The 21380-nt window shown below is 42.3% G+C and overlaps 1 protein-coding gene across 4 annotated transcripts in view; it reads left to right on the top strand.

Moving 5' to 3' along the window:
• Positions 1 to 4771: 4771 nt before the first annotated feature.
• kif13a (kinesin family member 13A) overlaps positions 4772 to 21380 on the top strand; it is a 268194-nt gene continuing 251585 nt past the window's right edge. For all 4 annotated transcript variants that reach the window (XM_068001653.1, XM_068001655.1, XM_068001654.1 and 1 more), the window contains exons 1-2: positions 4772 to 5099; positions 5270 to 5366. In XM_068001653.1, coding sequence (XP_067857754.1) covers positions 5045 to 5099; positions 5270 to 5366 — 152 coding nt within the window. In that variant the 5' untranslated portion in view covers positions 4772 to 5044. The remainder of the gene's footprint in view (positions 5100 to 5269; positions 5367 to 21380) is intronic.

Genomic DNA, 21380 nt, shown 5'->3' on the forward strand with positions numbered 1-21380 from the left:
CTAAACATCAGTTCCATCCAAATTATTAACAAAAAAATTGAACTTATTTTCCTTTGTGTGTTTTTTTGTTACAGGAAAAGTCATTGTATTTCCAAATGTATGCACTAATTACATGTACTTCTTAATTGAGGTATGGTTGTGATGGAAAAGAGATCCACCCTGTTCCAATCATCAACATTTGAATACTATTGGTTAAACTTATGGGACAGCTCCCCCCAGCACTGAGCTTTGAGTGACAAGAGCATAAATCAGGAACATAGGCATTGAGGCAAGTGTGCCTGATTTATAGCCTATGCAATTTTCTGTCAATAAAATTGTTGCTGTACCTCTATATCTTTTTTATTAAATTTTAGCTGGCCTAAACTGGCAAATTCAAATTGGTTTCTGGTCACTGTTATTTCTATTAAAGGCTTATTAGCCCTTTTCTCTTATGCGCTTACAAGTAAAATTAATAAATCATTTTTTTTGGGGCTATCACAGGTCAAATTGCAATCCGTCTTCTCTCCTAGCTATTTAAACTTGGCAGGCACCAGTAATTAAGCTATAGCTAATTCAATATTGATCCTTTGAAGCCAATGGTGATGTTATTTTGTAGGCTTCAGACAGATACCTCCATCCAGCTTGTGAAATTTTAATATATGTAAGATTGCCACTGTGACAATAGACACAGGGAGACCAGGAGGAGAGGACAGTAGACAGGGGAGAAGGTTTGGGGAGTAGGCAAAGGGGAGAACGGGAGAGGAGGGTGAAGAGGAGGGTAGGGAGTTAGGGAGAAAGCAGGGGGAGGGGAGAATGAGGAGGTGGGAAAGGAGGAAGAGGAGAAAGAGGAAGGGAGGGGTTAGGGAGTGGCGGGGAGGAGTTGGAGATTGGTGGGGAAGGGGACGAAAGGATGTAAAGATAGGGCAGGGAAGGATGGGCTGAGGAAAGTGGGAAGAGGGGAAGGGCTTGAAATTTTTGTGTTTTGGCTTAGAATTTTTGTGTACAGGGGTCTCACATTTTTATGTCAGAGTTCTGGCTTCTGTGAGTACCAAGGCTTTTTTATGTATGAGGTATTATGGTGATATGTGTGTGTGTGTGTGTGTGGTGCTGCTTTTCTGTGTATGGGGATGTTTACATTTTACATGCATCAGAAGTTTCATTTCTGCACAAACACGTGGTCCACTCACTGGTTTTGACATGAGGGTCCTCCCCCAAGAAGTTGGAGACTTTGATATAGAGCACGGCATTGTGCAAAGGAGCAATGTGAATGCAGACCACACCTGGAGTACTGTGTACAGTTTTGGTTTCCTTATCTAAGGAAGGATATACTTGCCTTAGAGGCGGTGCAACGAAGGTTCACTGGATTGATTCCTGGGAGGAGAGGGTTGTCCTCCGAGGAGAGATTGAGTAGGGTGGACCTATACTTTTTCGAGTTTAGAAGAATGAGAGGTGATCTCATTGAAACATATAAGATTCTGAGAGAGCTTGACAGGATAAATGTTGAGAGGCTGTTTCCCCTGGCTGGGAAGTCTAGAATTAGGGGCATGGTCTCAGGATAAGGGATCGGCCATTTAGGACAGAGATGAGGAGAAATTTCTTCACTGAGGGTTGTGAATCTTTGGAATTCTCTACCCCAGAGGGCTGTGGATGCTCAGTCGTTGAGTATATTCAAGGCTGAGATAAATAGATTTTTGGACTCTAAGGGAATCAAGGGATGTGGGGATCGGGCTGGAAAGTGGAGTTGAGGTTGAAGATCAGCCATGATCTGATTGAATGGCGGAGCAGGCTCGAGGGGCTGTACAGCCGACTCCTGCTCCTATTTCTTATGTTCTTATGTTAATGACCATCTGGATTCCAGGAATGTTAGCAGTTCTGTATAACTGTGTTGCCCTCTCATTTTGCTGCCCTTGGTTAATGGTGACAGCGATGAGCTCATTGGACCTGTCGAATAGTGCCTCTGTGACCTCCTTGAGACATCAAGATGCTTTTTAAAATCCATGAACACTTTTTCAGATTCGGGTTGCCAACTCTGGTTCGACATATTCCTGGAGGTTTCATCATGCAAATCTCCTGCCTCCAACTGCCCGACATATCCATGCTCGAAGTGCACCACCTTCCCAAGCCAACTGGGGGCCAAACAGGCTCTTAATTACCCAATTGGATGATGCTTCACTGTCAATCAGCCTTTTCATCCCGTCCCCAATATTTTTATAACTAATAAATGTACAAAGAAAATGAAAAAATCTCGCACAATTTAAAAAAAAATGTCACTGATTTTTCTCCTGAGTTACTCATAGGAGTGTCCTGAAGATTAATCTTTAATTTCTAGAGATTCCAGGACAATCCTGGAGGGTTGGCAACCCCATTTCAGATGTTTACATGAACTTGTGCCTAGCCGGCAGATATTCTCCAAGGGTGTTTAAATTAATCTTTGGCCTTGTGATTAAAATTTGGCTGTTTCAAGCAATGAATCTGTAGTTGATTAGATACAAGATTATTCACATATTTCTGTTGGGGTTATGGACTTGACATCTTTAATGGAAAATATTAGTCTTAAATAATGGAAAGAGTACAAGTGCTTCTAATGAGATTTAAGTTAAAAGTAACTCTTAAGGCATTAAATTCACAGAATAGCAGAGCTGGGGTAAGTAGATTAAGACTCAGATAGAACGTTTAATCAGAGTGCTTTAGATAATGAACTTAGTTTAGACATTCCAGTCATCAGCCACACATATTATTGATGGGATAACCCTATTCATTTGGGCTCTGCAGGGCTAGTTGCCAAGGTATCTGGTGAGCATCTGCTCTTGGAAGGAGTGGGGGGGGGGGGTGGTTAACAGGCTTGATTGACAGCTCTACTGAATACTGAATATGAATATAACCTCTGGACAGGTGGAGAAATCAGGAAACAAGCTCCACTTCCTGTGCTGATAGTCAATCAGCTCCAACAAAGGCTGTGATAGGCTGGCCTTGGACTGGGTTAGAAATTAATATTTAGCCAGTTGTTTTTTTTACAGCTAAAAGCTGACCAGAAAGAAAGGAAAATTCATTCTGCCTACCATTTGGGATAGTGTAGTGCAGTTTTATATGTCATGGGAAGTGTTAAGGAAGAAGTTTAAAAAGTCTGAAAACACTATCGTGTTCAGCCACATATATACTGCAAAATAAACCAGCTTCTTGATTTTACATTGACCTCATCTCAGCAGGTTGTTTATCAGTTCCGCCTACCAGAAAATTGGAGAAGTGCATGTGAAGGCATGATATGCAGTTCATATGACAAGTGGGATGCGTTGTTACATCCCTCGGGTTATGCTATTACATAAGTAGGTATTGGGTGGCACGAGTCAACTCCAGAACACCAGATACATAGGGTTCGCTTACAGGAGTGGCCAGTGCCACTGAATCTGAAAAAACATCTGCAGCAGGCCTGAAATTTGTAACAAGGTCAAAGGGACTTTTCTCTTTATGCACTTCTATTGTTAATGATCTTGCTATGTGTGCTGTAAGTAGAATAAGTTTGTGAATGGTACTTAGCAGGATGTTCTGAGGAGGGGGATACCATTCTAAGATCTACAGATTGTAATGCACATCAGAGTTAAGATAATCAAATGAGATGAAAGTTATATATTAGATTGAATCGAAATAAGATCTGGGTGTGATAGTTGACAGGGCATTGAAAATTTTGCATTACGTGGCAACAATTACAATGGGAAATACAATTTTAAGGTGCATATGTAGACCCAGAGTACAAGCTCAAGAAGATACTTCAAAAAGAATGGTGAGATCATACATTGAGCATTGTGTACTGATTTGTTAGCATATTTTTGTAATAATTTGGAAGTAACAGAAATTATTCCAAGATCTTCAGTTCAAAGGTTTCAGGTTTTGAATCATTGAACTCCCTTAGCTTCTCTTCATAGTTGAATCTATTCCCACTTTCAAAACAAAATTAAGAGAGGAAGGAAATATATATAGGTTGAAGTAGAAGGGTGTTTTGTGTATAAAAAGGGTATATTTATAAGCTAAAGACAACTGAAGCTAGAATGTAATCAAAGGAGCAATGTTTTTGCTTCTATTTGTTTCTAAATAGACTATGGCTTAGTGCAGTGAATGCTTATGTGGTTGAAACATTGCTAAAGAAAATAGATTCTTGCTTTAGTAAGGAGTAAATGGATATGGGCTTGGCACTAGGACAGGAGGGAAATGAAAATAGTACAATGCAGCTTACTCAGTATGGCCTTTATATTTTTACGAACTTATGATGTTTGGTTCTCTGTGGTCAATAACTGTTTGGAGTGAATTATCGTTGTAAAAAGACAGGTTAACCTGGTTCTGACGAAGCATTCCCACCCCAAACGGTAGCCCATCTTCTCTGTGTAGAACCTGACCAACCTTCCGTATATTTCTAGCATTTTCTGTGTTTTTTTAAAAAAAAACATTAATTATTAGCGGTACGGAGCAAAAGACCACCCAGATGTATTCAGGGATACATTTTAGGAAAAAGTCTATCCAAACCAAAAACTTTCTCTTGCTGATGAATGTGTTGAGGTCTTTCCGTGCAGGGATAGTCAATCACAATCGATCGGGTCTTGCACCAGCTTGGTTGGTTTTCCTAAGCTTGCGTTGTGTTTGACCTGAGGGCCGTTCGGGCGTTTCCGTGGGCGACCAGATGCCTGGAGGAGCCGAGTGCCTTGTTCTCGGGTGTTTCCGTGCGGCAGCCTGGAGCCCGGCGGAGCCGAGTCGAGTCTAGTGCAGTCCATTCCATGTTTCGGGAATCTCCGCGGGACCTGACTTGAGTGACTGAACGCTTGTAACATGGCGGCGGTGATGAAGGGAGAGGAGTTAAACATCTTTGGTTAAGAGCGAGCGAGAGAGAGAGAGAGGGAGAAACAAGAACAACTCTCTTGCTGTTTTAATTTGTATCAAGTAATGGACCCGTGGCTTTTTGCAACATGTGTGCACGAAGAACGTAAGGAGGATTTGCAACAGTCGGAGCAACTCAGGAAATAAGTGGAAGTTTATTAGGACCGTTGGGAAGGGAAGGAGGAAAAAAAAAGTGTGAAAAATGTCGGATTCTAAGGTGAAAGTTGCAGTGAGAGTCCGGCCAATGAACCGACGAGGTAAGCAGAATGGATATAAAATTGAACAATAACGAGCAGAATTCCTGGGAGTGTTTGAAGAAATTGTCCGCACTGCATTTTGTTTTCTTTTTAGCAACATTGTTAATGGTGGGAGAGAGATACACAGGAGTTGGGGGCTGTTTGGTAACATTGTGACTGATGTTCTGCAGAGATGGAACTCAACACCAAGTGCGTGGTGGAGATGGAAGAAAATCAGACTGTCCTTCATCCACCGCCTTGTCCCAACACGTCCAAGGCAGACAACAGGTAACAGCATCCACCCACCCCAAAATGTATCTGCAATGCAAATACTTTTTCTTTATCGCTTTATCTCACATTGCACCGCCGTAAGAATTAACGTCCCTGGGATGGTTTAAAATTAGAAATGTGCATAACAAAATCTGTTATTCCCATTAAAGAAAGGAAGGGAGGAGGAGGGGAGACCGTCTCTCTGACGATCGAGACCGCAAACGGCGCCAGCAGCCACTTGTAGTTGGTACTGAGCTGAGATTATAAAGTCCGCCGGCCAGCTTCAACGGCGCGCAATCGGATCTTGTATAAGATTGCTGCTTCTTAAAAACAATCTATCTCAAACGCACAAGTGTAACGTATATATTACAATCGGTTCGGTGGAAAGAAAAAGTCTCCATTATATATTAGAAAAAGGAAAGATAATGTTGGCACACGTCCAAAAAATTCCAATGCAGCAGAGCATAGAAATTGAAAGAGAAAAGGAAGATATGGGGAGGAGGGGAGGAGGGGGGGGGGGAGGAGAAGGAGAAGAAGAGTTTAGTTATTTAAATGACGTTAAAGGAAATAAACAAGCGGCGATGCCAATTGTGTGGCGTTCATAATTTGATACTGGTGAAAATAGAATGATTGTAGAGAATGAATGGTAACTGGAACTGTGTGATGGCTCTTGACTTTAGTTCACTCAAATTCGGTTTTTGTTGTCTTTTTGTGGGCTCTATTATTTTTGTTTTTGTTGCCCAAACGATGCGGGTTGATTTGGTAATTTTAAGGGACGAAATCCTGTTGATAGCAAGGACTGGGCTCATTGCCATGCTGCTGAATCCGCTCTGCAGTCTGCGTGTATGTGTCTCTCTTTCCCTATATTGGGGCTCTTGTAAATGTACCCAGCCGAAGTTTTGCCCACTCGTGTATTTATTCAGTTTGGCTGCCAACCGAGGCTGCAAACTATTGGTGTAACGTTCTCCTTTTTAAAAATCACAAAAAGTTTCAGGTCGCAAATTCATCCCAGGTCTGTTTTAGGAATCAGCTAATAATCTTTTTGATTGACTTATGTAAACCATTAGACTCAGTCATTCGCTTTTCAATTGGCTTGTACAGGAAAGACACGGAAATAACCTACACCAACCGCAGTTCAAACCATCCCTCCCACCAACCGAATCACAGTCACTGAAATAGAGCCATTTGAAAAGCAGGTGTGGTTTTCTTCCTATAAGCTGGAAATGACCGTCTCACACAGCGAATTGTGGTTTCGTGTTATCCTGATTTGTTTGTTTTTTTGAGAGAGCGAGGCTCTTTGTAGCGGACCTGTTTTGAATTTGGGGCGTTATTTGGCTGCCTAAATGAACACAGTACATTCAGTTAGTTGGACAGATCTTAATTGAAGTTATTCCATCGTTTTCGGTCGAAAGGTTTCTCTCATTGCAAGGGTAGTGGAGACATTTAGACGGCATTTAAACTGTAACAAATCTGAGCATCTTGTATTCCGGCTTCTTTACAATATACGGGAAACCACATTGCGTGGATCTAATTAAGGGTTTGGATCAAGATCTTGTGTACCAACCCGACTGGAAGTCTGATAGCGTCTAGTTCGCGTCGCTCACGAATTTAACTATTTATAATGCTAGCTATATTTCTGTGTTATAAGTTTGATAGCATACCATTGATATTGAATTGCAATTTATCAAATACTTAATTCCAATCACCTTTAACAGATTACAGAATCATTGTGTACTGTAGTTACATCTTTAAATTATTGGTGTGTCATTAGTGCAGTGTTTAATTGGAATTGAGCAGTTTGTGCACTGAAAGAATTGGCCTTTTGCATCATTATACTTGTAAACAATTTTACAACACCAAGTTATAGTCCAACAATTTTATTTTAAAATAAATTTTAAAATAAAATTGTTGGACTATAACTTGGTGTTGTACAATTGTCAACCCCAGTCCATCACCGGCATCTCCACATCATCATTATACTTAACAGCATTGTATGTCAGACAATTTTCCCCTTTACTTTTTGAGCTGGTACACAATGAATGTAAAATGGAAAGTGAAGTTTAGGTCCAAAGGCACCTTGAATATCAGATAAGACCATGGCTAGGTCAATTTTTTTTTGAGGGGTAGATAGCCAACCACAGTTGTTTTATCATTTCACAGCAGTGCTATATGCCTGTTTCAGCATGTTACTTTGACCATTCTTGAGCTTCTGTACACATAAGGACACAAGAAAAGTGAGGATAAGAAATGATCATTTGGCCCATCCAGTATCTTAACTTTCTCATCTTGGTTAGTCATTTATTTTCTGAGTATCTCAATGTTTTTGACTCGATTATCTTGCTTAATGGATTATTTCATCACTCCATTCCGAGTAAAGAAGGTTTTCCTAATATCAGTTCGAAATTAATTTTTCAACAATGCCCGTTTATAGTCTCTCATCTTACTTTATTGGCTTGTGTTAAGCTACAAGACCCCTCTCTTTCCCCCCCCCCCCCCCCGCCCCCCCAACATTAAAACCTGTATTTTCTCTCTACACTGATATGGTCTGTGTTTCTAGAATGCAGCTAGGTTTATCTTGACTATAACAAATTTAAAAGCTTATGTAATTCAGTTGGGTCACCCATTTGGTGTCTTTCTTTAGAGTCTAGGCTGCATAGTTTCAATTTTAATCTTTTTTCCATAGCTCATTCCTTTATTTTTGGAATCAGCTTTGTTGCTTTTTGCACTGTTTCTAATGCAAATATATCTTTTTCTGAAATGGTAGCCAAAACTGAGCACAATGCTCTTAATTGTGGTCTGACCAGGCCAATGTAAAGCCACAGCAAAACTTGTCATTTTATATTCTATTCTTCCGGCTTTACATCCTTGTTTTCTATTAGCTTTTAAAATTATTTTACCACATTGTCCATTGTTAGGACATTGAAAAATGATGTCTATTATTACTCCCTGTCCCTTTTCTAAGTCTCCTTGTGCTTATTAAATTTCATTTATTGTACACTGATGCCCCACAGTTTGTTTTTGACCTATGCGTAGTACATTGCATTTAGCAGTGTTAAATTTTATCAGCCATGTGACTACCCAATTGCATATCAATCTAAGTACTTATGCAAATTTTTCATTGTATCCTCTCTCTGAATTTGCAGATGACACAAAATAGTAATCAGTTTATAGTTAGTTTTGATTGGTATCCAGGCCATTTATGTTGATTAGAAATGATGGGGATCCAAGCACTGACCCTCGTGGGACATTTTGAAGACATTTTTTCATTCAACTGTTCTTTTATGTGTTCACAAGCCTTCAGTCCTCACTTAGGTGTTTGATTCACTGTTTGAATCTCCTGTCTTTGTACCTGCCAAATCAAAAAAAAAAGCCATTTACAGCAGGTGTGTGGATTAAAAATGACCATTTCTTCTATAGTCACTTCACACACCTGCACATTGACTTTCTCACCAGTTTACTGGCCATAGGAGTTATGCACTAGCAGCCATGTTTTCTGGCTTTGTGGGATTCAGGAGTGCATGTTGCACGTTTATATTGGGCCGTCATAAATTTGTACTTGTTTCTAGAATGAGAGTGCATGTCCTGGATAACTAAGTTCAGGTGCTGAGAGTCATTTAGGTTTTCTGAAGGATATCTGATTAAGTAATATCCATACATGCATATCCAGTACCCTTTTGGAATACTAAACCCAGCATCAGTAACCAGAGACCCCATTCCACTCAGCTGATCACTTATTCCAGTGAATGGAACATGACAACCTAAGGCTTAAGTCTATAAATGACTGCACATAACGTAAAAACATTGTAATTTTCTGATTAAATTTAATCACTAATGGATAACACTGCTCAATGTTTTGGCACTGAGGGCTGATTACTGGCTTAGCACTTTATGCAGCAGCATTCTGCAGCAGTCTATCAAATACTGTGCAGTGGAATAATTTGCAGTGCTTTCTGTTATGGAGTATAAATTTTGGGGTGTAGTTGAGAACAAGAAAAGACCACTTGGCTCATTAAGACATCCCTTCTTCAGATCATGTACAATCCATCCTTTAATACTCTACCTAACCTATTTTAATCTCCCAAGGGAGGTTCTGAAATGATTTTCCTGACCTTGCACCCTAGACCAGTTGTCTTGTTGAGTGCGGTACTTCCATAATCCCAGATGCTTTGGGATTTCTGTCCACCTTGGGCCACACATTGAGTACAGTTTCTTGAAAATTGTGCACTCTGCATTTTTTTCACATTTATTGATATACAAGCATCTTATTTCTGTAACAATGTTTTCAGCAATGGTGGCATCATTTTCCTATGGGGAGCTGCCATTGCCGTTTGGAAGGTAGGACAGGAGATCTTGGAGTATGTCTATATTTGCAGGGGGGGGGGGAGAGTCTCCCACAGAAAAATATTTTAAAATTACTGCAGTTATGTTCCACACATATTCAACCATTTGTATTTGGGCCCCTCCATCACATTCATAACCAGATATTTACCCAGCTCTTTAAAGGTTTTAATCAACACTTCAATTGGGGTCCTGTTCCGTGATTATGTGTGCATGTGTACTACATTATAAACTAAAGTTTTGCTTGATGCTTGTTAGTTTTGTACTTGTGCTGTAATTCTGCACTCACAATATAAGTTAGAATAATATGCTTGCAGCCATATTATTTGTTCCTTGCCACTTTTTAAAACCTGCGCTGTATCTCATGTCGGTCTGTTTTCTTTTGATGGAAACAAACTCAGCTCCTTAAGACTTTGTAATTCCTGGAAGCATTTTTGTCCTATTATAACTCTCCAGTACATCAACGCTCTTTGGAAGATAGAGTGCCAAAAAAGGTACATAATATTAAATGTGTTCGCACCAATAATTTATATAAGGGTAAAGTAACTTGTATTGACTTCAGTCCAGTGTCTGAGAGGCATCCCAGTAGATTGGTCTTTGTTGATAACTTTGCATTTATTGGCTTATAATTTATAATTTGATCCAAAATAGTATCCATTCAAAGTGTCCAAACATTTGTTGTTCCAATGTGTAAAACAGTGCACTTATCTACATTTGAAGGCCACTTGCCATTCCTTACCCTACCTACTTGGTTCAGGTTCTTTTGAATGCTATGACTCTTCAGTTTGTCACTTGACAAATGATTATATCAGCAAATCTATAATATTACATGTATACACAATCTGGAGAATGCTGCTGGTCACTGTACCCTACTCCCTTGTGGAACTTTTTTCAAATCTGTATGTGATGTATCCAACGACAGGTGTGCTCTACCTTGATGTTACCTACCTGTACAGAGAGAAGGTAAAGTGCTTTATGTACCAAATAGGGAAACCAGCAGTAGTGTGTCACACTAGAACTGGACCTTTTCCACATTGATTTTCTGTGTTTTAATGGGCCAGATTTTGTTGTCAAAATAATGCTAAGGCTGATGGCGATCGCCATTATTTTGAGCATAAATGGTACAGCAACTTAGGGTAAGGGGCAGATGTGCGGTTAATTGCCAATATTCAAAAGTTGCTGTCCGAGTTGCACTGCCCGGTGTTAGCTTCGCGAAAAAGGAATTTCGCTGTCTGCCTCACCATTGAAATGCATTGAATGGCATAAAGTTGCTCTATTTGCATGGTAGATGTGGACTAAACGTGCCACAGAAAGTTAAGTCTTGTCATTACAAGTTAAGTACCTTTTGATTGGCAGTTAATTATTGCCAATCAACCCCCTCTGGCACTGAAAATTAACTGTTAGTGTGGAGCCTCATTCCATTAGGTATTAATTGTTGGAGATTTGAAAAGTGTCATTCATAATTTAAAACTTTTTTTGGCTTTTCCTTTCTGTCTCTTTTTTTTCTTTCTCTTAATCCCATCTTTCTTACCCTCTCTTTCTGAACCTGATTTGACATTGAATTCACCCATTCAAATTTACAATTCCTTCTCAATCCTTGTGCTGTTTATTTCTCAGTCCTTCAGACTGATTGGTTAAGGAGATGCACAGTTGCTTGTCCCGTTCACTCAGGTCCCTGAATACCCTGTTTTCCTCGCTGCACTATTATCAGCTCACACTTTCAGCAACTTAGTGAGTAAAAAATTTTTGAGCTGCAGGGGCAAGTCTAATTAACGGCAGATGCCGTTAGGTGCCCTGCTACAGCAAAATCTGGCTCAGTTTTGAATCCATTTATTTTGCTGTTAATTCCTGATCCTTAATCTTCTTTATAAACCTTATGCAGATTATATCTACTGGCCTTTTGAACTGTATTAGTTTAGGTATTTTTTTAATAAAAGATGTAAAAAAAAATTCCCATCCATTTGTGAAGTGTTACTTCCAACTGTATGTTGACAAATCATTTTGACACTTTGCACTCTTTAGGATGAACATTAGATAGCATTCTATTAAATGCTTTCATGTGTGTGGGGGAGAGTTTGAGCTTGAGAACACAATACAATCAACTTTTAGTGATCACCGCTTGTGATCAAGCAAATATAATGCTCAAATTGAACTTGCCAAAACTCATTAACTTTGTGGATTTTTCATTGTTCTAATCAGTACAATTTGGTTATACTGAATTTAATTGTTGTGAACAGACAACCATTGCTGCTTGGTGCTGATGGGTACTTCAAACACTGAGCAAAAAAACTGATTGATCAGCTGCTCAGTCTCTCCCATCTGATGCGCTCAGCTGTTTTAAAGCATCAGTAACTACTGAGCAGTACCCTGCTTACGGTCCTGGGGGTGTTGGGCTAAAAACGAATTAAACAAAAGGAGCACGAACATTAAGAGTGCTAACATTCTGAGCAGCATAGTGGAGGAGGGGCAGAGAGGCTGAGCAGCTGATCAATTAGATATTTACTGCACAATATTTGAACTACTGAACATAGGAAATCGTTTGTACTGATCAGTTGGTTATAGTAATTATTTGGACTAGTGGTCAAATCGATCACTATAATGGGATTTTAAGGTGCTGTTACAAACCAGTTGGAGCGTGTGTTTGCTTGAGAAAGTTATCCCGTCTGTTGAAAGATGAGTAGGCCTTCTGATTTTTGGGTTTTATTTTTTCTTGAACTGGGTCAAAAAGAATCGGGTGTAAACAGTTGTGAGCAAGTACATGTATTTTTCATTTCTGATAATTAACATTATTTTGACAACAGGGTTTAATCAGCAGCACAATTTTGGAAGGAACAAATAAAATGCTTTAAGTAAATAATAAACACATTGGTCTTCACGACGTATAGAGGAGTTGACATACTCTATTAGCTACAACCTTGACACCAACTCCCCTGTGGAAATTTTTTTTCTCACTGTACATGAAGCATCCAAGTACAGGTGCGCTCTACCTTGATGTTACCCACCTGCATAGAGAGAAGGTAAAATGCTTTATGTACTAAATGGGGAGAGCAGCAATATGTGTCACTGCAGTATTTTGACTTGGATCTTTCCATGTTTTATTTGATTTAATCCTAATTTTGGAATTCCTCATTGTGGGGTGGGGAGTAGCCCTAAAACCAGAAAGTTAAAACGGTGTATTTCCTGTCCTGTTGCAATCCCGTTATGAATTGAGGCACAGCTGGAGATTTGTAATTAAGTGGGATAGTGTTTGGTCATTGGACTTTTCGATTGGTGCTTATTTAGTTTGCGTCACAGGTGAGCATCATCCATACAGACTCTCCCTGCATTTACGTTGCTGAAAGTAGCTTCCTTATCCTGACTGCAGAGTCGCAGACCACAAAAATATAATTTTCCCTCAGGACAAGGGAGACAGTTTAAGCAATGTAAATATGGATTGGCAGTGGATGGATGCCAATCTCCTGCATTTTGTATTTTAAAAAATGCTCACAAAAGCAAAGTTTAAGTGAAATGAGAACTCATATATTACTATTTGAGATATAGATTTGGTCATGCTGATAAATATAGGGGTTATGATTGGACATTATATTGTATGGATAAAATGCCATTTGATACTAGGTTCTGGGCTAAGTGAGTCGAGGAAGGCTTTTGATTAAAACATTGGCGTATTGTAGTTTGTGACAAAACAATTGTGTATGGTATTGTGAAAATATTTGTGTTTATTTACTTAAATGCTTTATTCCTTCCAAGACTCTCTTTTTGCTGATCAACCTAAAGTTTTCTAATGAACATTGTTTTATTATTGACCTGAAAAAGCATATGTTTGTTTGCAGTTGTTTTTTTTCATCTGATTTTTTTTTGACCCAACCCCGTTAGTGTATGCACTTTTTATTGGTTGTTTCCTGCAGTTGTGGTTATGTTCAATGCAAAATGATTTTTCCCCCCCAAATATTTTCAAGTAAATTACAAAATCAAGTGATTAGTCCCTTTTTGAATATTACTATACCAGTGAAACAGTAGCCACAACATGCCTTTATAAAGTTTAAAGGTAGCAGCAACCTGTCATAGAAATTCTCTTGAGTTGAATTGCAATTTATCAAAGTGAGAAAAATCTTGGACTCTCTGAAGGAAAATTTTATGAAGAGTTTGCCTATCAGTGATTCACACAAGTGCTGCTATATTTTTGACCATGTCACTGTTTCCATAACCTCACTTTAAAAAGCTGGGCACTGGCACAGGTTGCACAACATGTGACTGATCTCACATTCTGAATCTTTGAATTTGTCAAGGCTCACCTGGTAAGTCCCAGGAGAGAAAACAGTTGTTGGTTTCTGTTTTCTTGGGGTTCACTCTGTGTGAAGGTCAAGTTTTGGATCAGTTTTAATTTGAGTATTCAGTTCTGCTTGTAAAGGAGGTGATGAACGGTAAAATGTTTTAACATTCCCATGGCATTAACTTTGGAAGCTTGCTTTTGTTGACTTTAGGTCATTGACCTTTTAAGCGCTCTTTCCTCTTTGAAACAGATGTACTATTGCCTAATTTCCACATAAACGGTCTTTGAAAATATAATACTGACAACAAAGGAGGAAAGTTTTTTTTGACAGAATTTGGGAAAAATTATATCTTTTCTTCTACTGTCGATCCTTCTAAAAAGCCCACCTTTGACTCCCTTCTACTCTTTTCTGCCTACTGCTCTATCTGCTAGGGAGCAGGACTTCTTGCCAAAGACCCAGCATATTTCAGTTCCAGCCAACACCAAGTCCACTTGTCACATCACTCCTTGTTCAGTTCATTCCAATCAGGCTTCCGGTTTGCTGATAGCACCACGACCGGCCACCAAGTGAAGGTCACTAGTGACGTATTGCATGACTGTGACCATAATTTATTGCCCCTCTCCTCCACCTTTCTCACAATCCGACATCAAGTTTTGAATAAATCAAAATTTTTTTCTAGCTCAATGTGGGCAAAACTGAAGCCATCCTTTTAGCTCCTAGCAGCATCAACATGACACAAATTCCATCATCCTGCTTAGGCTTGTCCACAGCTTGGCATTCAGTTTGAACTTGAGCTGACCTTTATATCTCACACCTGGCCAGTCACTGAGACTGCTGTGTGCATGAGATAGCTAGAGCCTGAAGAATTCAAATTCACATTCACTTACATACCAAGATGAAGAGTTGGTCCTTGAGGTGGTTAATCAAATTAATTACTCTTGTTCTCCTGTCATTGTCATATGGGTCTGATTGTGTTTACTTACGCGCACACTGTCAAGGTATCTATCTTACCCTGAATCCCAAAGTTCTTCCCCTCAGGTTCTCCGAGATGCTGGGTAGCAAATCGAAGAGCAGAACAGTCTCTATTCAATTTATTGATTATTTTTGTTCCGGGGTACAACATAGCACATCACACTGGGGTCCTTAATCATGTTTAGACAAGTCTGCTCATTCATCAATCTTAGTGAGGTTTGCAAGGGATGCTATCTCAATCCTGGCTTTTTAAGGACCAACAGAAGTATCATTCGCTTTTATCTCTCTTTATTCTTTCTTTCTGTTTCTTTGCCCTCTAGCGGTGTTTGAGGCTGAGACTGTCCACCACCTGACTGAGGAAGATGGAATCGATGTTGGGCTCTTGTGATTTTTTTTTTCTGGGCAATGGTTAGTGTTGCAAATATGTACAGTATTAGGATTTGACTAAAGGGACAGCAGGATATTTGTGTCTCCAGAGGTGTTTGGTCCTTATAAAATAAGTGTCTTACTTGGAGCTGATTGAGCTGGGGAGGGGAGGGGGTAAGTCTCTGAATTGTTTAACTTCAACCATTGGACCAAGTTTTCTTAATAATTCTCAGTTATAGTAATTATAGATATATTTCAATATGTTTCCTGCTGCATTGTACTATAACTATAATTTTTTAAGAAGTTGATGGCTAAATACTTTGCTACTTACTGTCTTAATGCATAGAGAATGGATGATTGGGTGAGGTATTGGGGGGAGGGGCCTGTTGGTGCCTGTGGACCCATACCCCCAGCATGAATCGAGTCTTCAGAAGAGTGGGAAAAATCAGCAACAACTTGAATTTATATATGGTGCCTTTTAGAATAGTGACCGTCAGTAGCATTCCAAGATGCTTCGCAAACAGAAACAAAAGCATACACTGAACATTAGTGGAGTCAGAGGTGCTGAAGGGTGAGGTTTGAGAAGGCTTTTGCAAATGGAAAGAAGGGTGACAAGGATGAAGGGTTTCAAGAGAGTGTTACGAACTGTGTCCTACGTGGATGAAAGCTTTACCACTAAAGATGGAACAAGGGAAGTGGGCATGTGCGCAGGAGATGTAGAGGTCAGAGCGAGAGGAATGGACTGTACATGTTGGTACATAAGGCTCAGGAGATTGCAGAGATAAGGTGAAGCAAGGCCATGGAGAGATTTGTGAAGGGGGACAAAGATCTTGAACTCTGGTTTGAGAAGATAGGGAGCTAATGGGAGTGATGGATGTGCAAGATAGAGTGCACACGGTGGAGTTTTGGATGAGTTGGAGTTTAGATACCTTGATGCTAGGGAGACTGGTGAAGCGTGCTTTGGGGAACTCGAGTCTGGAACGTGTGGACAAAGGTTTCAGAAACGACAGAAGTGTGGTATGGGCAGAGGTGGCGATATTTTTGAGGTGGAAGTAGTTAGTCTTGGTGATGGATAGGATACGGACTTGAAGCTCGGAGCAGGATTACGTAGGACACAAGTGGTAAACCGTTCGAGTTCAGTTTGAACAAGCAGCTGGGGAGGGAATCATTGTGCAGAGTCTTTTAGAGGGAGCTGAACAGGATGACCTCAGTCTTGCCAGTATTCAGTTGGAGAAAGTTATGACCATCAAACAAGCAATGGCACAGGAGTGGCTTTGGAGTTGAGGGTGGTGGCAGAGGGGTAGAGCTGGGTGTTGTCAGTAAACATATGGAAGTTTCTGTTGATGCCTGGAAATTGATAATTTTTATCTGCTGTTATATGGATAATCCTTAGGAATTTTCAATTTGTTTTCCAATTGAAATGATCATTGCAGCTACTGATTTCAGGACAGCAGCTGGTGAATCCCATCACAATTTCACCTGCAGCATTAGTAACCGCCAGCTACTTGTCATTATAGGAGTCAAGGTAGGTCAGGAACGGGACAATAGTGGTTACGAGAAGAGGTTCTTTGCCTTGCATTCTGTGGGTATGCGCACATTTCGTTTTTCCGCTCGCCCTCTCTTGGGCTCTTTCGCATCTTTTGCATGACCTCTCTCTCTTTGTCTCTTTCTCTTCCTTCTATCGTGATCGTTCTCGCTCCTCACGTACGTTGTTACAAGCACTTAAGAACATAAGAAATTGAAGCAGGGGTAGGCTCCTTGAGCTTGCTCTGCCATTCAATAAGATCATGGCTGATCTTCGACCTCAACTCCACTTTCCCACTCGATCCTTTGATTTCCCCCCTTAAAGTCCAAAAATCTATCAATCTCAGTCTTGAATATATTCAGCGACTGAGCATCCACAGCCCTCTGGGGTAGAGAATTCCGAAGATTCACAACCCTCTGAGTGAAGAAAGCTCTTCTCATCTCAATCCTAAATGTCCAATCCCTTATCCTGAGACTATGCCCCCTAGTTCTAGACTCTCCTGCCAGGGGAAACATCCTCTCAGCATCAACCCTGTCAAACCCTCTCCGAATCCTATATATTTCAGTGAGATCACCTCTCATTCTTCTAAACTCCAGAGAGTATAGGCCCATTCTACTCAATCTCTCCTTGCAGGACAACCCTCTCCTCCCAGGAATCAACCTAGTGAATCTTCGTTGCAATGCCTCTAAGGCAAGTATATTTTTCCTTAGGTAAGGAGACCAAAACTGTACACAGTACTCCAGGTGTGGCCTGTACAATTGCATCAGGACAATCTTACTCTTGTACTCCAACCCCCTTGTAATAAAGGCCAACATACCATTTGCCTTCCTAATTGCTTGCCATACCTGCATGTTAACTTTCTCTGTTTCGTGTACAAGGAGACCCAAATCCCTCTGAACACCAACATTTAAGTTTCTCACCATTTAAAAAAAAATTCTGTTTTTCTATTTTTCCTACTAAAGTGAATAACCTCACATTTCCCCACATTATATTCCATCAGCCACCTTCGTGCCCACTCACTTAACCTTCTATATCCCTTCACAGACTCTTTTTGTGTCCTCCTCACAGAATCACAGAAAGGATACAGCACGGAAGGAGGCCATTTGGCCCATCAAGTCCGCGCCAGCTCTATGCAAGAGCAACCCAGTTAGTCCTACTCCCCTGCCCTTTCCCCGTAACCCTGCAAATTTTTTCCTTTCAAGTACTTATCCAGTTCCCTTCTGAAGGCCACCCCCTTGTGCAGTGCATTCCAGATCCTAACCATTTGCAGTGTTTTAAAAAAAAAAGTTTTTCCTCATGTCACCTTTTTGCCAATGACCTTAAATCTATGTCTTCTGGTCCTTGACCCTTCCGCCAATGGGAACAGTTTCTCTCTATCTACTCTGTCTAGACCCTTCATGATTTTGAATACCTCTATCAAATCTCCCCGCAACCGTCTCTTTTCCGAGGAACAGCTTCTCCAGTCTATCCACGTAACTAAAGTCCCTCATCCCTGGGATCATTCCAGTAAATCTCTTATGCAGCCTTTCTAAGGCCTTCACATCTTTCCTTAAGTACGGTGCCCAGAACTGGACACAATACTCCAGTTGTGGCCGAACCAGTGTTTTATAAGGGTTCATCGTGACTTCCATACTTTTGTAAAGCCCAGGATCCCGTATGCTTCTTTAACCACTTTCTCAACCTGCCCTGCCACCTTCAACGATTTGTGCACATATACCCCCCCAATCTCTCTGTTCCTGTACCCCTTTTACAGTTGTGCCCTCCAGTTTATATTGCCTCTCCTCGTTCTTCCTACTGAAATGTACCCCTTTGCATTTTTCTGTGTAAAATTTCATCTGCCACGAGTCTGCCTATGCCACCAGCCTATCAGTATCCTCCTCACTGTTTACTACCCTTCCAAATTTTGTCACAACTTACTTTCCCACCTAGCTTTGTATCATCAGCAAACTTGGATACGTTACACTTGGTCCCTTCATCTAAGTCATTAATATAGATTGTAAATAGCTGAGGCCTAAGCACAGATTCTTGCAGCACCCCACCAGTTACAGCCTGCCAACATGAAAATGACCCATTTATCCTGAGTCTCTGTTTTCTGTCAGTTAACCAATCGTCTATCCATGCTAATATACTCTCTCTCTCGCGCCCGCTCTTTTGTGTGTGTCTCTCTCTCTCTCGCGCCCGCTCTTTTGTGTGTGTGTCTCTCTCTCTCGCGCCCGCTCTTTTGTGTGTGTGTCTCTCTCTTGCGCCCGCTCTTTTGTGTGTGTGTCTCTCTCTCTCGCGCCCGCTCTTTTGTGTGTGTGTCTCTCTCTCGCGCCCGCTCTTTTGTGTGTCTCTCTCTCTCGCGCCCGCTCTTTTGTGTCTCTCTCTCTCTCGCACCCGCTCTTTTGTGTCTCTCTCTCTCTCGCGCTCGCTCTTTTGTGTCTCTCTCTCTCGCGCGCCGCTCTTTTGTGTGTGTCTCTCTCTCGCGCGCCCGCTCTTTTGTGTGTGTCTCTCTCTCGCGCGCCCGCTCTTTTGTGTGTGTCTCTCTCTCTCTCTGGCGCCCGCTCTTTTGTGTGTGTGTCTCTCTCTCTCTCGCGCCCGCTCTTTTGTGTCTCTCTCTCTCTCTCGCGCCCGCTCTTTTGTGTCTCTCTCTCTCTCTCGCGCCCGCTCTTTTGTGTGTCTCTCTCTCTCTCGCGCCCGCTCTTTTGTGTGTCTCTCTCTCTCGCGCCCGCTCTTTTGTGTGTGTGTCTCTCTCTCTCGCGCCCGCTCTTTTGTGTGTGTGTCTCTCTCTCGCGCCCGCTCTTTTGTGTGTCTCTCTCTCTCGCGCCCGCTCTTTTGTGTCTCTCTCTCTCTCGCACCCGCTCTTTTGTGTCTCTCTCTCTCTCGCGCTCGCTCTTTTGTGTCTCTCTCTCTCGCGCGCCGCTCTTTTGTGTGTGTCTCTCTCTCGCGCGCCCGCTCTTTTGTGTGTGTCTCTCTCTCGCGCGCCCGCTCTTTTGTGTGTGTCTCTCTCTCTCTCTGGCGCCCGCTCTTTTGTGTGTGTGTCTCTCTCTCTCTCGCGCCCGCTCTTTTGTGTCTCTCTCTCTCTCTCGCGCCCGCTCTTTTGTGTCTCTCTCTCTCTCTCTCGCGCCCGCTCTTTTGTGTGTCTCTCTCTCTCTCGCGCCCGCTCTTTTGTGTGTCTCTCTCTCTCGCGCCCGCTCTTTTGTGTGTGTCTCTCTCTCTCTCGCGCCCGCTCTTTTGTGTGTGTGTCTCTCTCGTGCGCCCGCTCTTTTGTGTCTCTCTCTCGTGCGCCCGCTCTTTTGTGTGTGTCTCTCTCTCTCTCTCTCTCTCGCGCCCGCTCTTTTGTGTCTCTCTCTCTCGCGCCCGCTCTTTTGTGTGTCTCTCTCTCTCTCTCTCGCGCCCGCTCTTTTGTGTCTCTCTCTCTCTCACGCCCGCTCTTTTGTGTCTCTCTCTCTCTCGCGCCCGCTCTTTTGTGTCTCTCTCTCTCTCGCGCCCGCTCTTTTGTGTCTCTCTCTCTCTCGCGCCCGCTCTTTTGTGTGTGTGTCTCTCTCTCTCGCGCCTGCTCTTTTGTGTCTCTCTCTCTCGCGCCCGCTCTTTTGTGTCTCTCTCTCTCTCGCGCCCGCTCTTTTGTGTCTCTCTCTCTCTCTCGCGCCCGCTCTTTTGTGTCTCTCTCTCTCTCGCGCCCGCTCTTTTGTGTGTCTCTCTCTCTCGCGCCCGCTCTTTTGTGTCTCTCTCTCTCGCGCCCGCTCTTTTGTGTCTCTCTCTCTCGCGCCCGCTCTTTTGTGTCTCTCTCTCTCGCGCCCGCTCTTTTGTGTCTCTCTCTCTCGCGCCCGCTCTTTTGTGTCTCTCTCTCTCGCGCCCGCTCTTTGGTGTGTCTCTCTCTCTCGCGCCCGCTCTTTTGTGTCTCTCTCTCTCGCGCCCGCTCTTTGGTGTGTCTCTCTCTCTCTCTCGCGCCCGCTCTTTTGTGTCTCTCTCTCTCTCTCTCGCGCCCGCTCTTTTGTGTCTCTCTCTCTCGCGCCCGCTCTTTTGTGTCTCTCTCTCTCGCGCCCGCTCTTTGGTGTGTCTCTCTCTCTCTCTCGCGCCCGCTCTTTTGTGTCTCTCTCTCTCGCGCCCGCTCTTTGGTGTGTCTCTCTCTCTCTCTCGAGCCCGCTCTTTTGTGTCTCTCTCTCTCTCTCTCTCGCGCCCGCTCTTTTGTGTCTCTCTCTCTCTCTCTCTCGCGCCCGCTCTTTTGTGTCTCTCTCTCTCTCTCGCGCCCGCTCTTTTGTGTCTCTCTCTCTCTCGCGCCCGCTCTTTTGTGTCTCTCTCTCTCGCGCCCGCTCTTTTGTGTGTGTGTATCTCTCTCTCTCTCGCGCCCGCTCTTTTGTGTCTCTCTCTCGCGCCCGCTCTTTTGTGTCTCTCTCTCGCGCCCGCTCTTTTGTGTCTCTCTCTCGCGCCCGCTCTTTTGTGTCTCTCTCTCGCGCCCGCTCTTTTGTGTCTCTCTCTCTCTCTCGCGCCCGCTCTTTTGTGTCTCTCTCTCTCTCTCGCGCCCGCTCTTTTGTGTCTCTCTCTCTCTCTCGCGCCCGCTCTTTTGTGTGTCTCTCTCTC

The sequence above is a fragment of the Heptranchias perlo genome, chromosome 2, assembly GCF_035084215.1.
Source record: "Heptranchias perlo isolate sHepPer1 chromosome 2, sHepPer1.hap1, whole genome shotgun sequence".
Taxonomy (NCBI): domain Eukaryota; kingdom Metazoa; phylum Chordata; class Chondrichthyes; order Hexanchiformes; family Hexanchidae; genus Heptranchias; species Heptranchias perlo.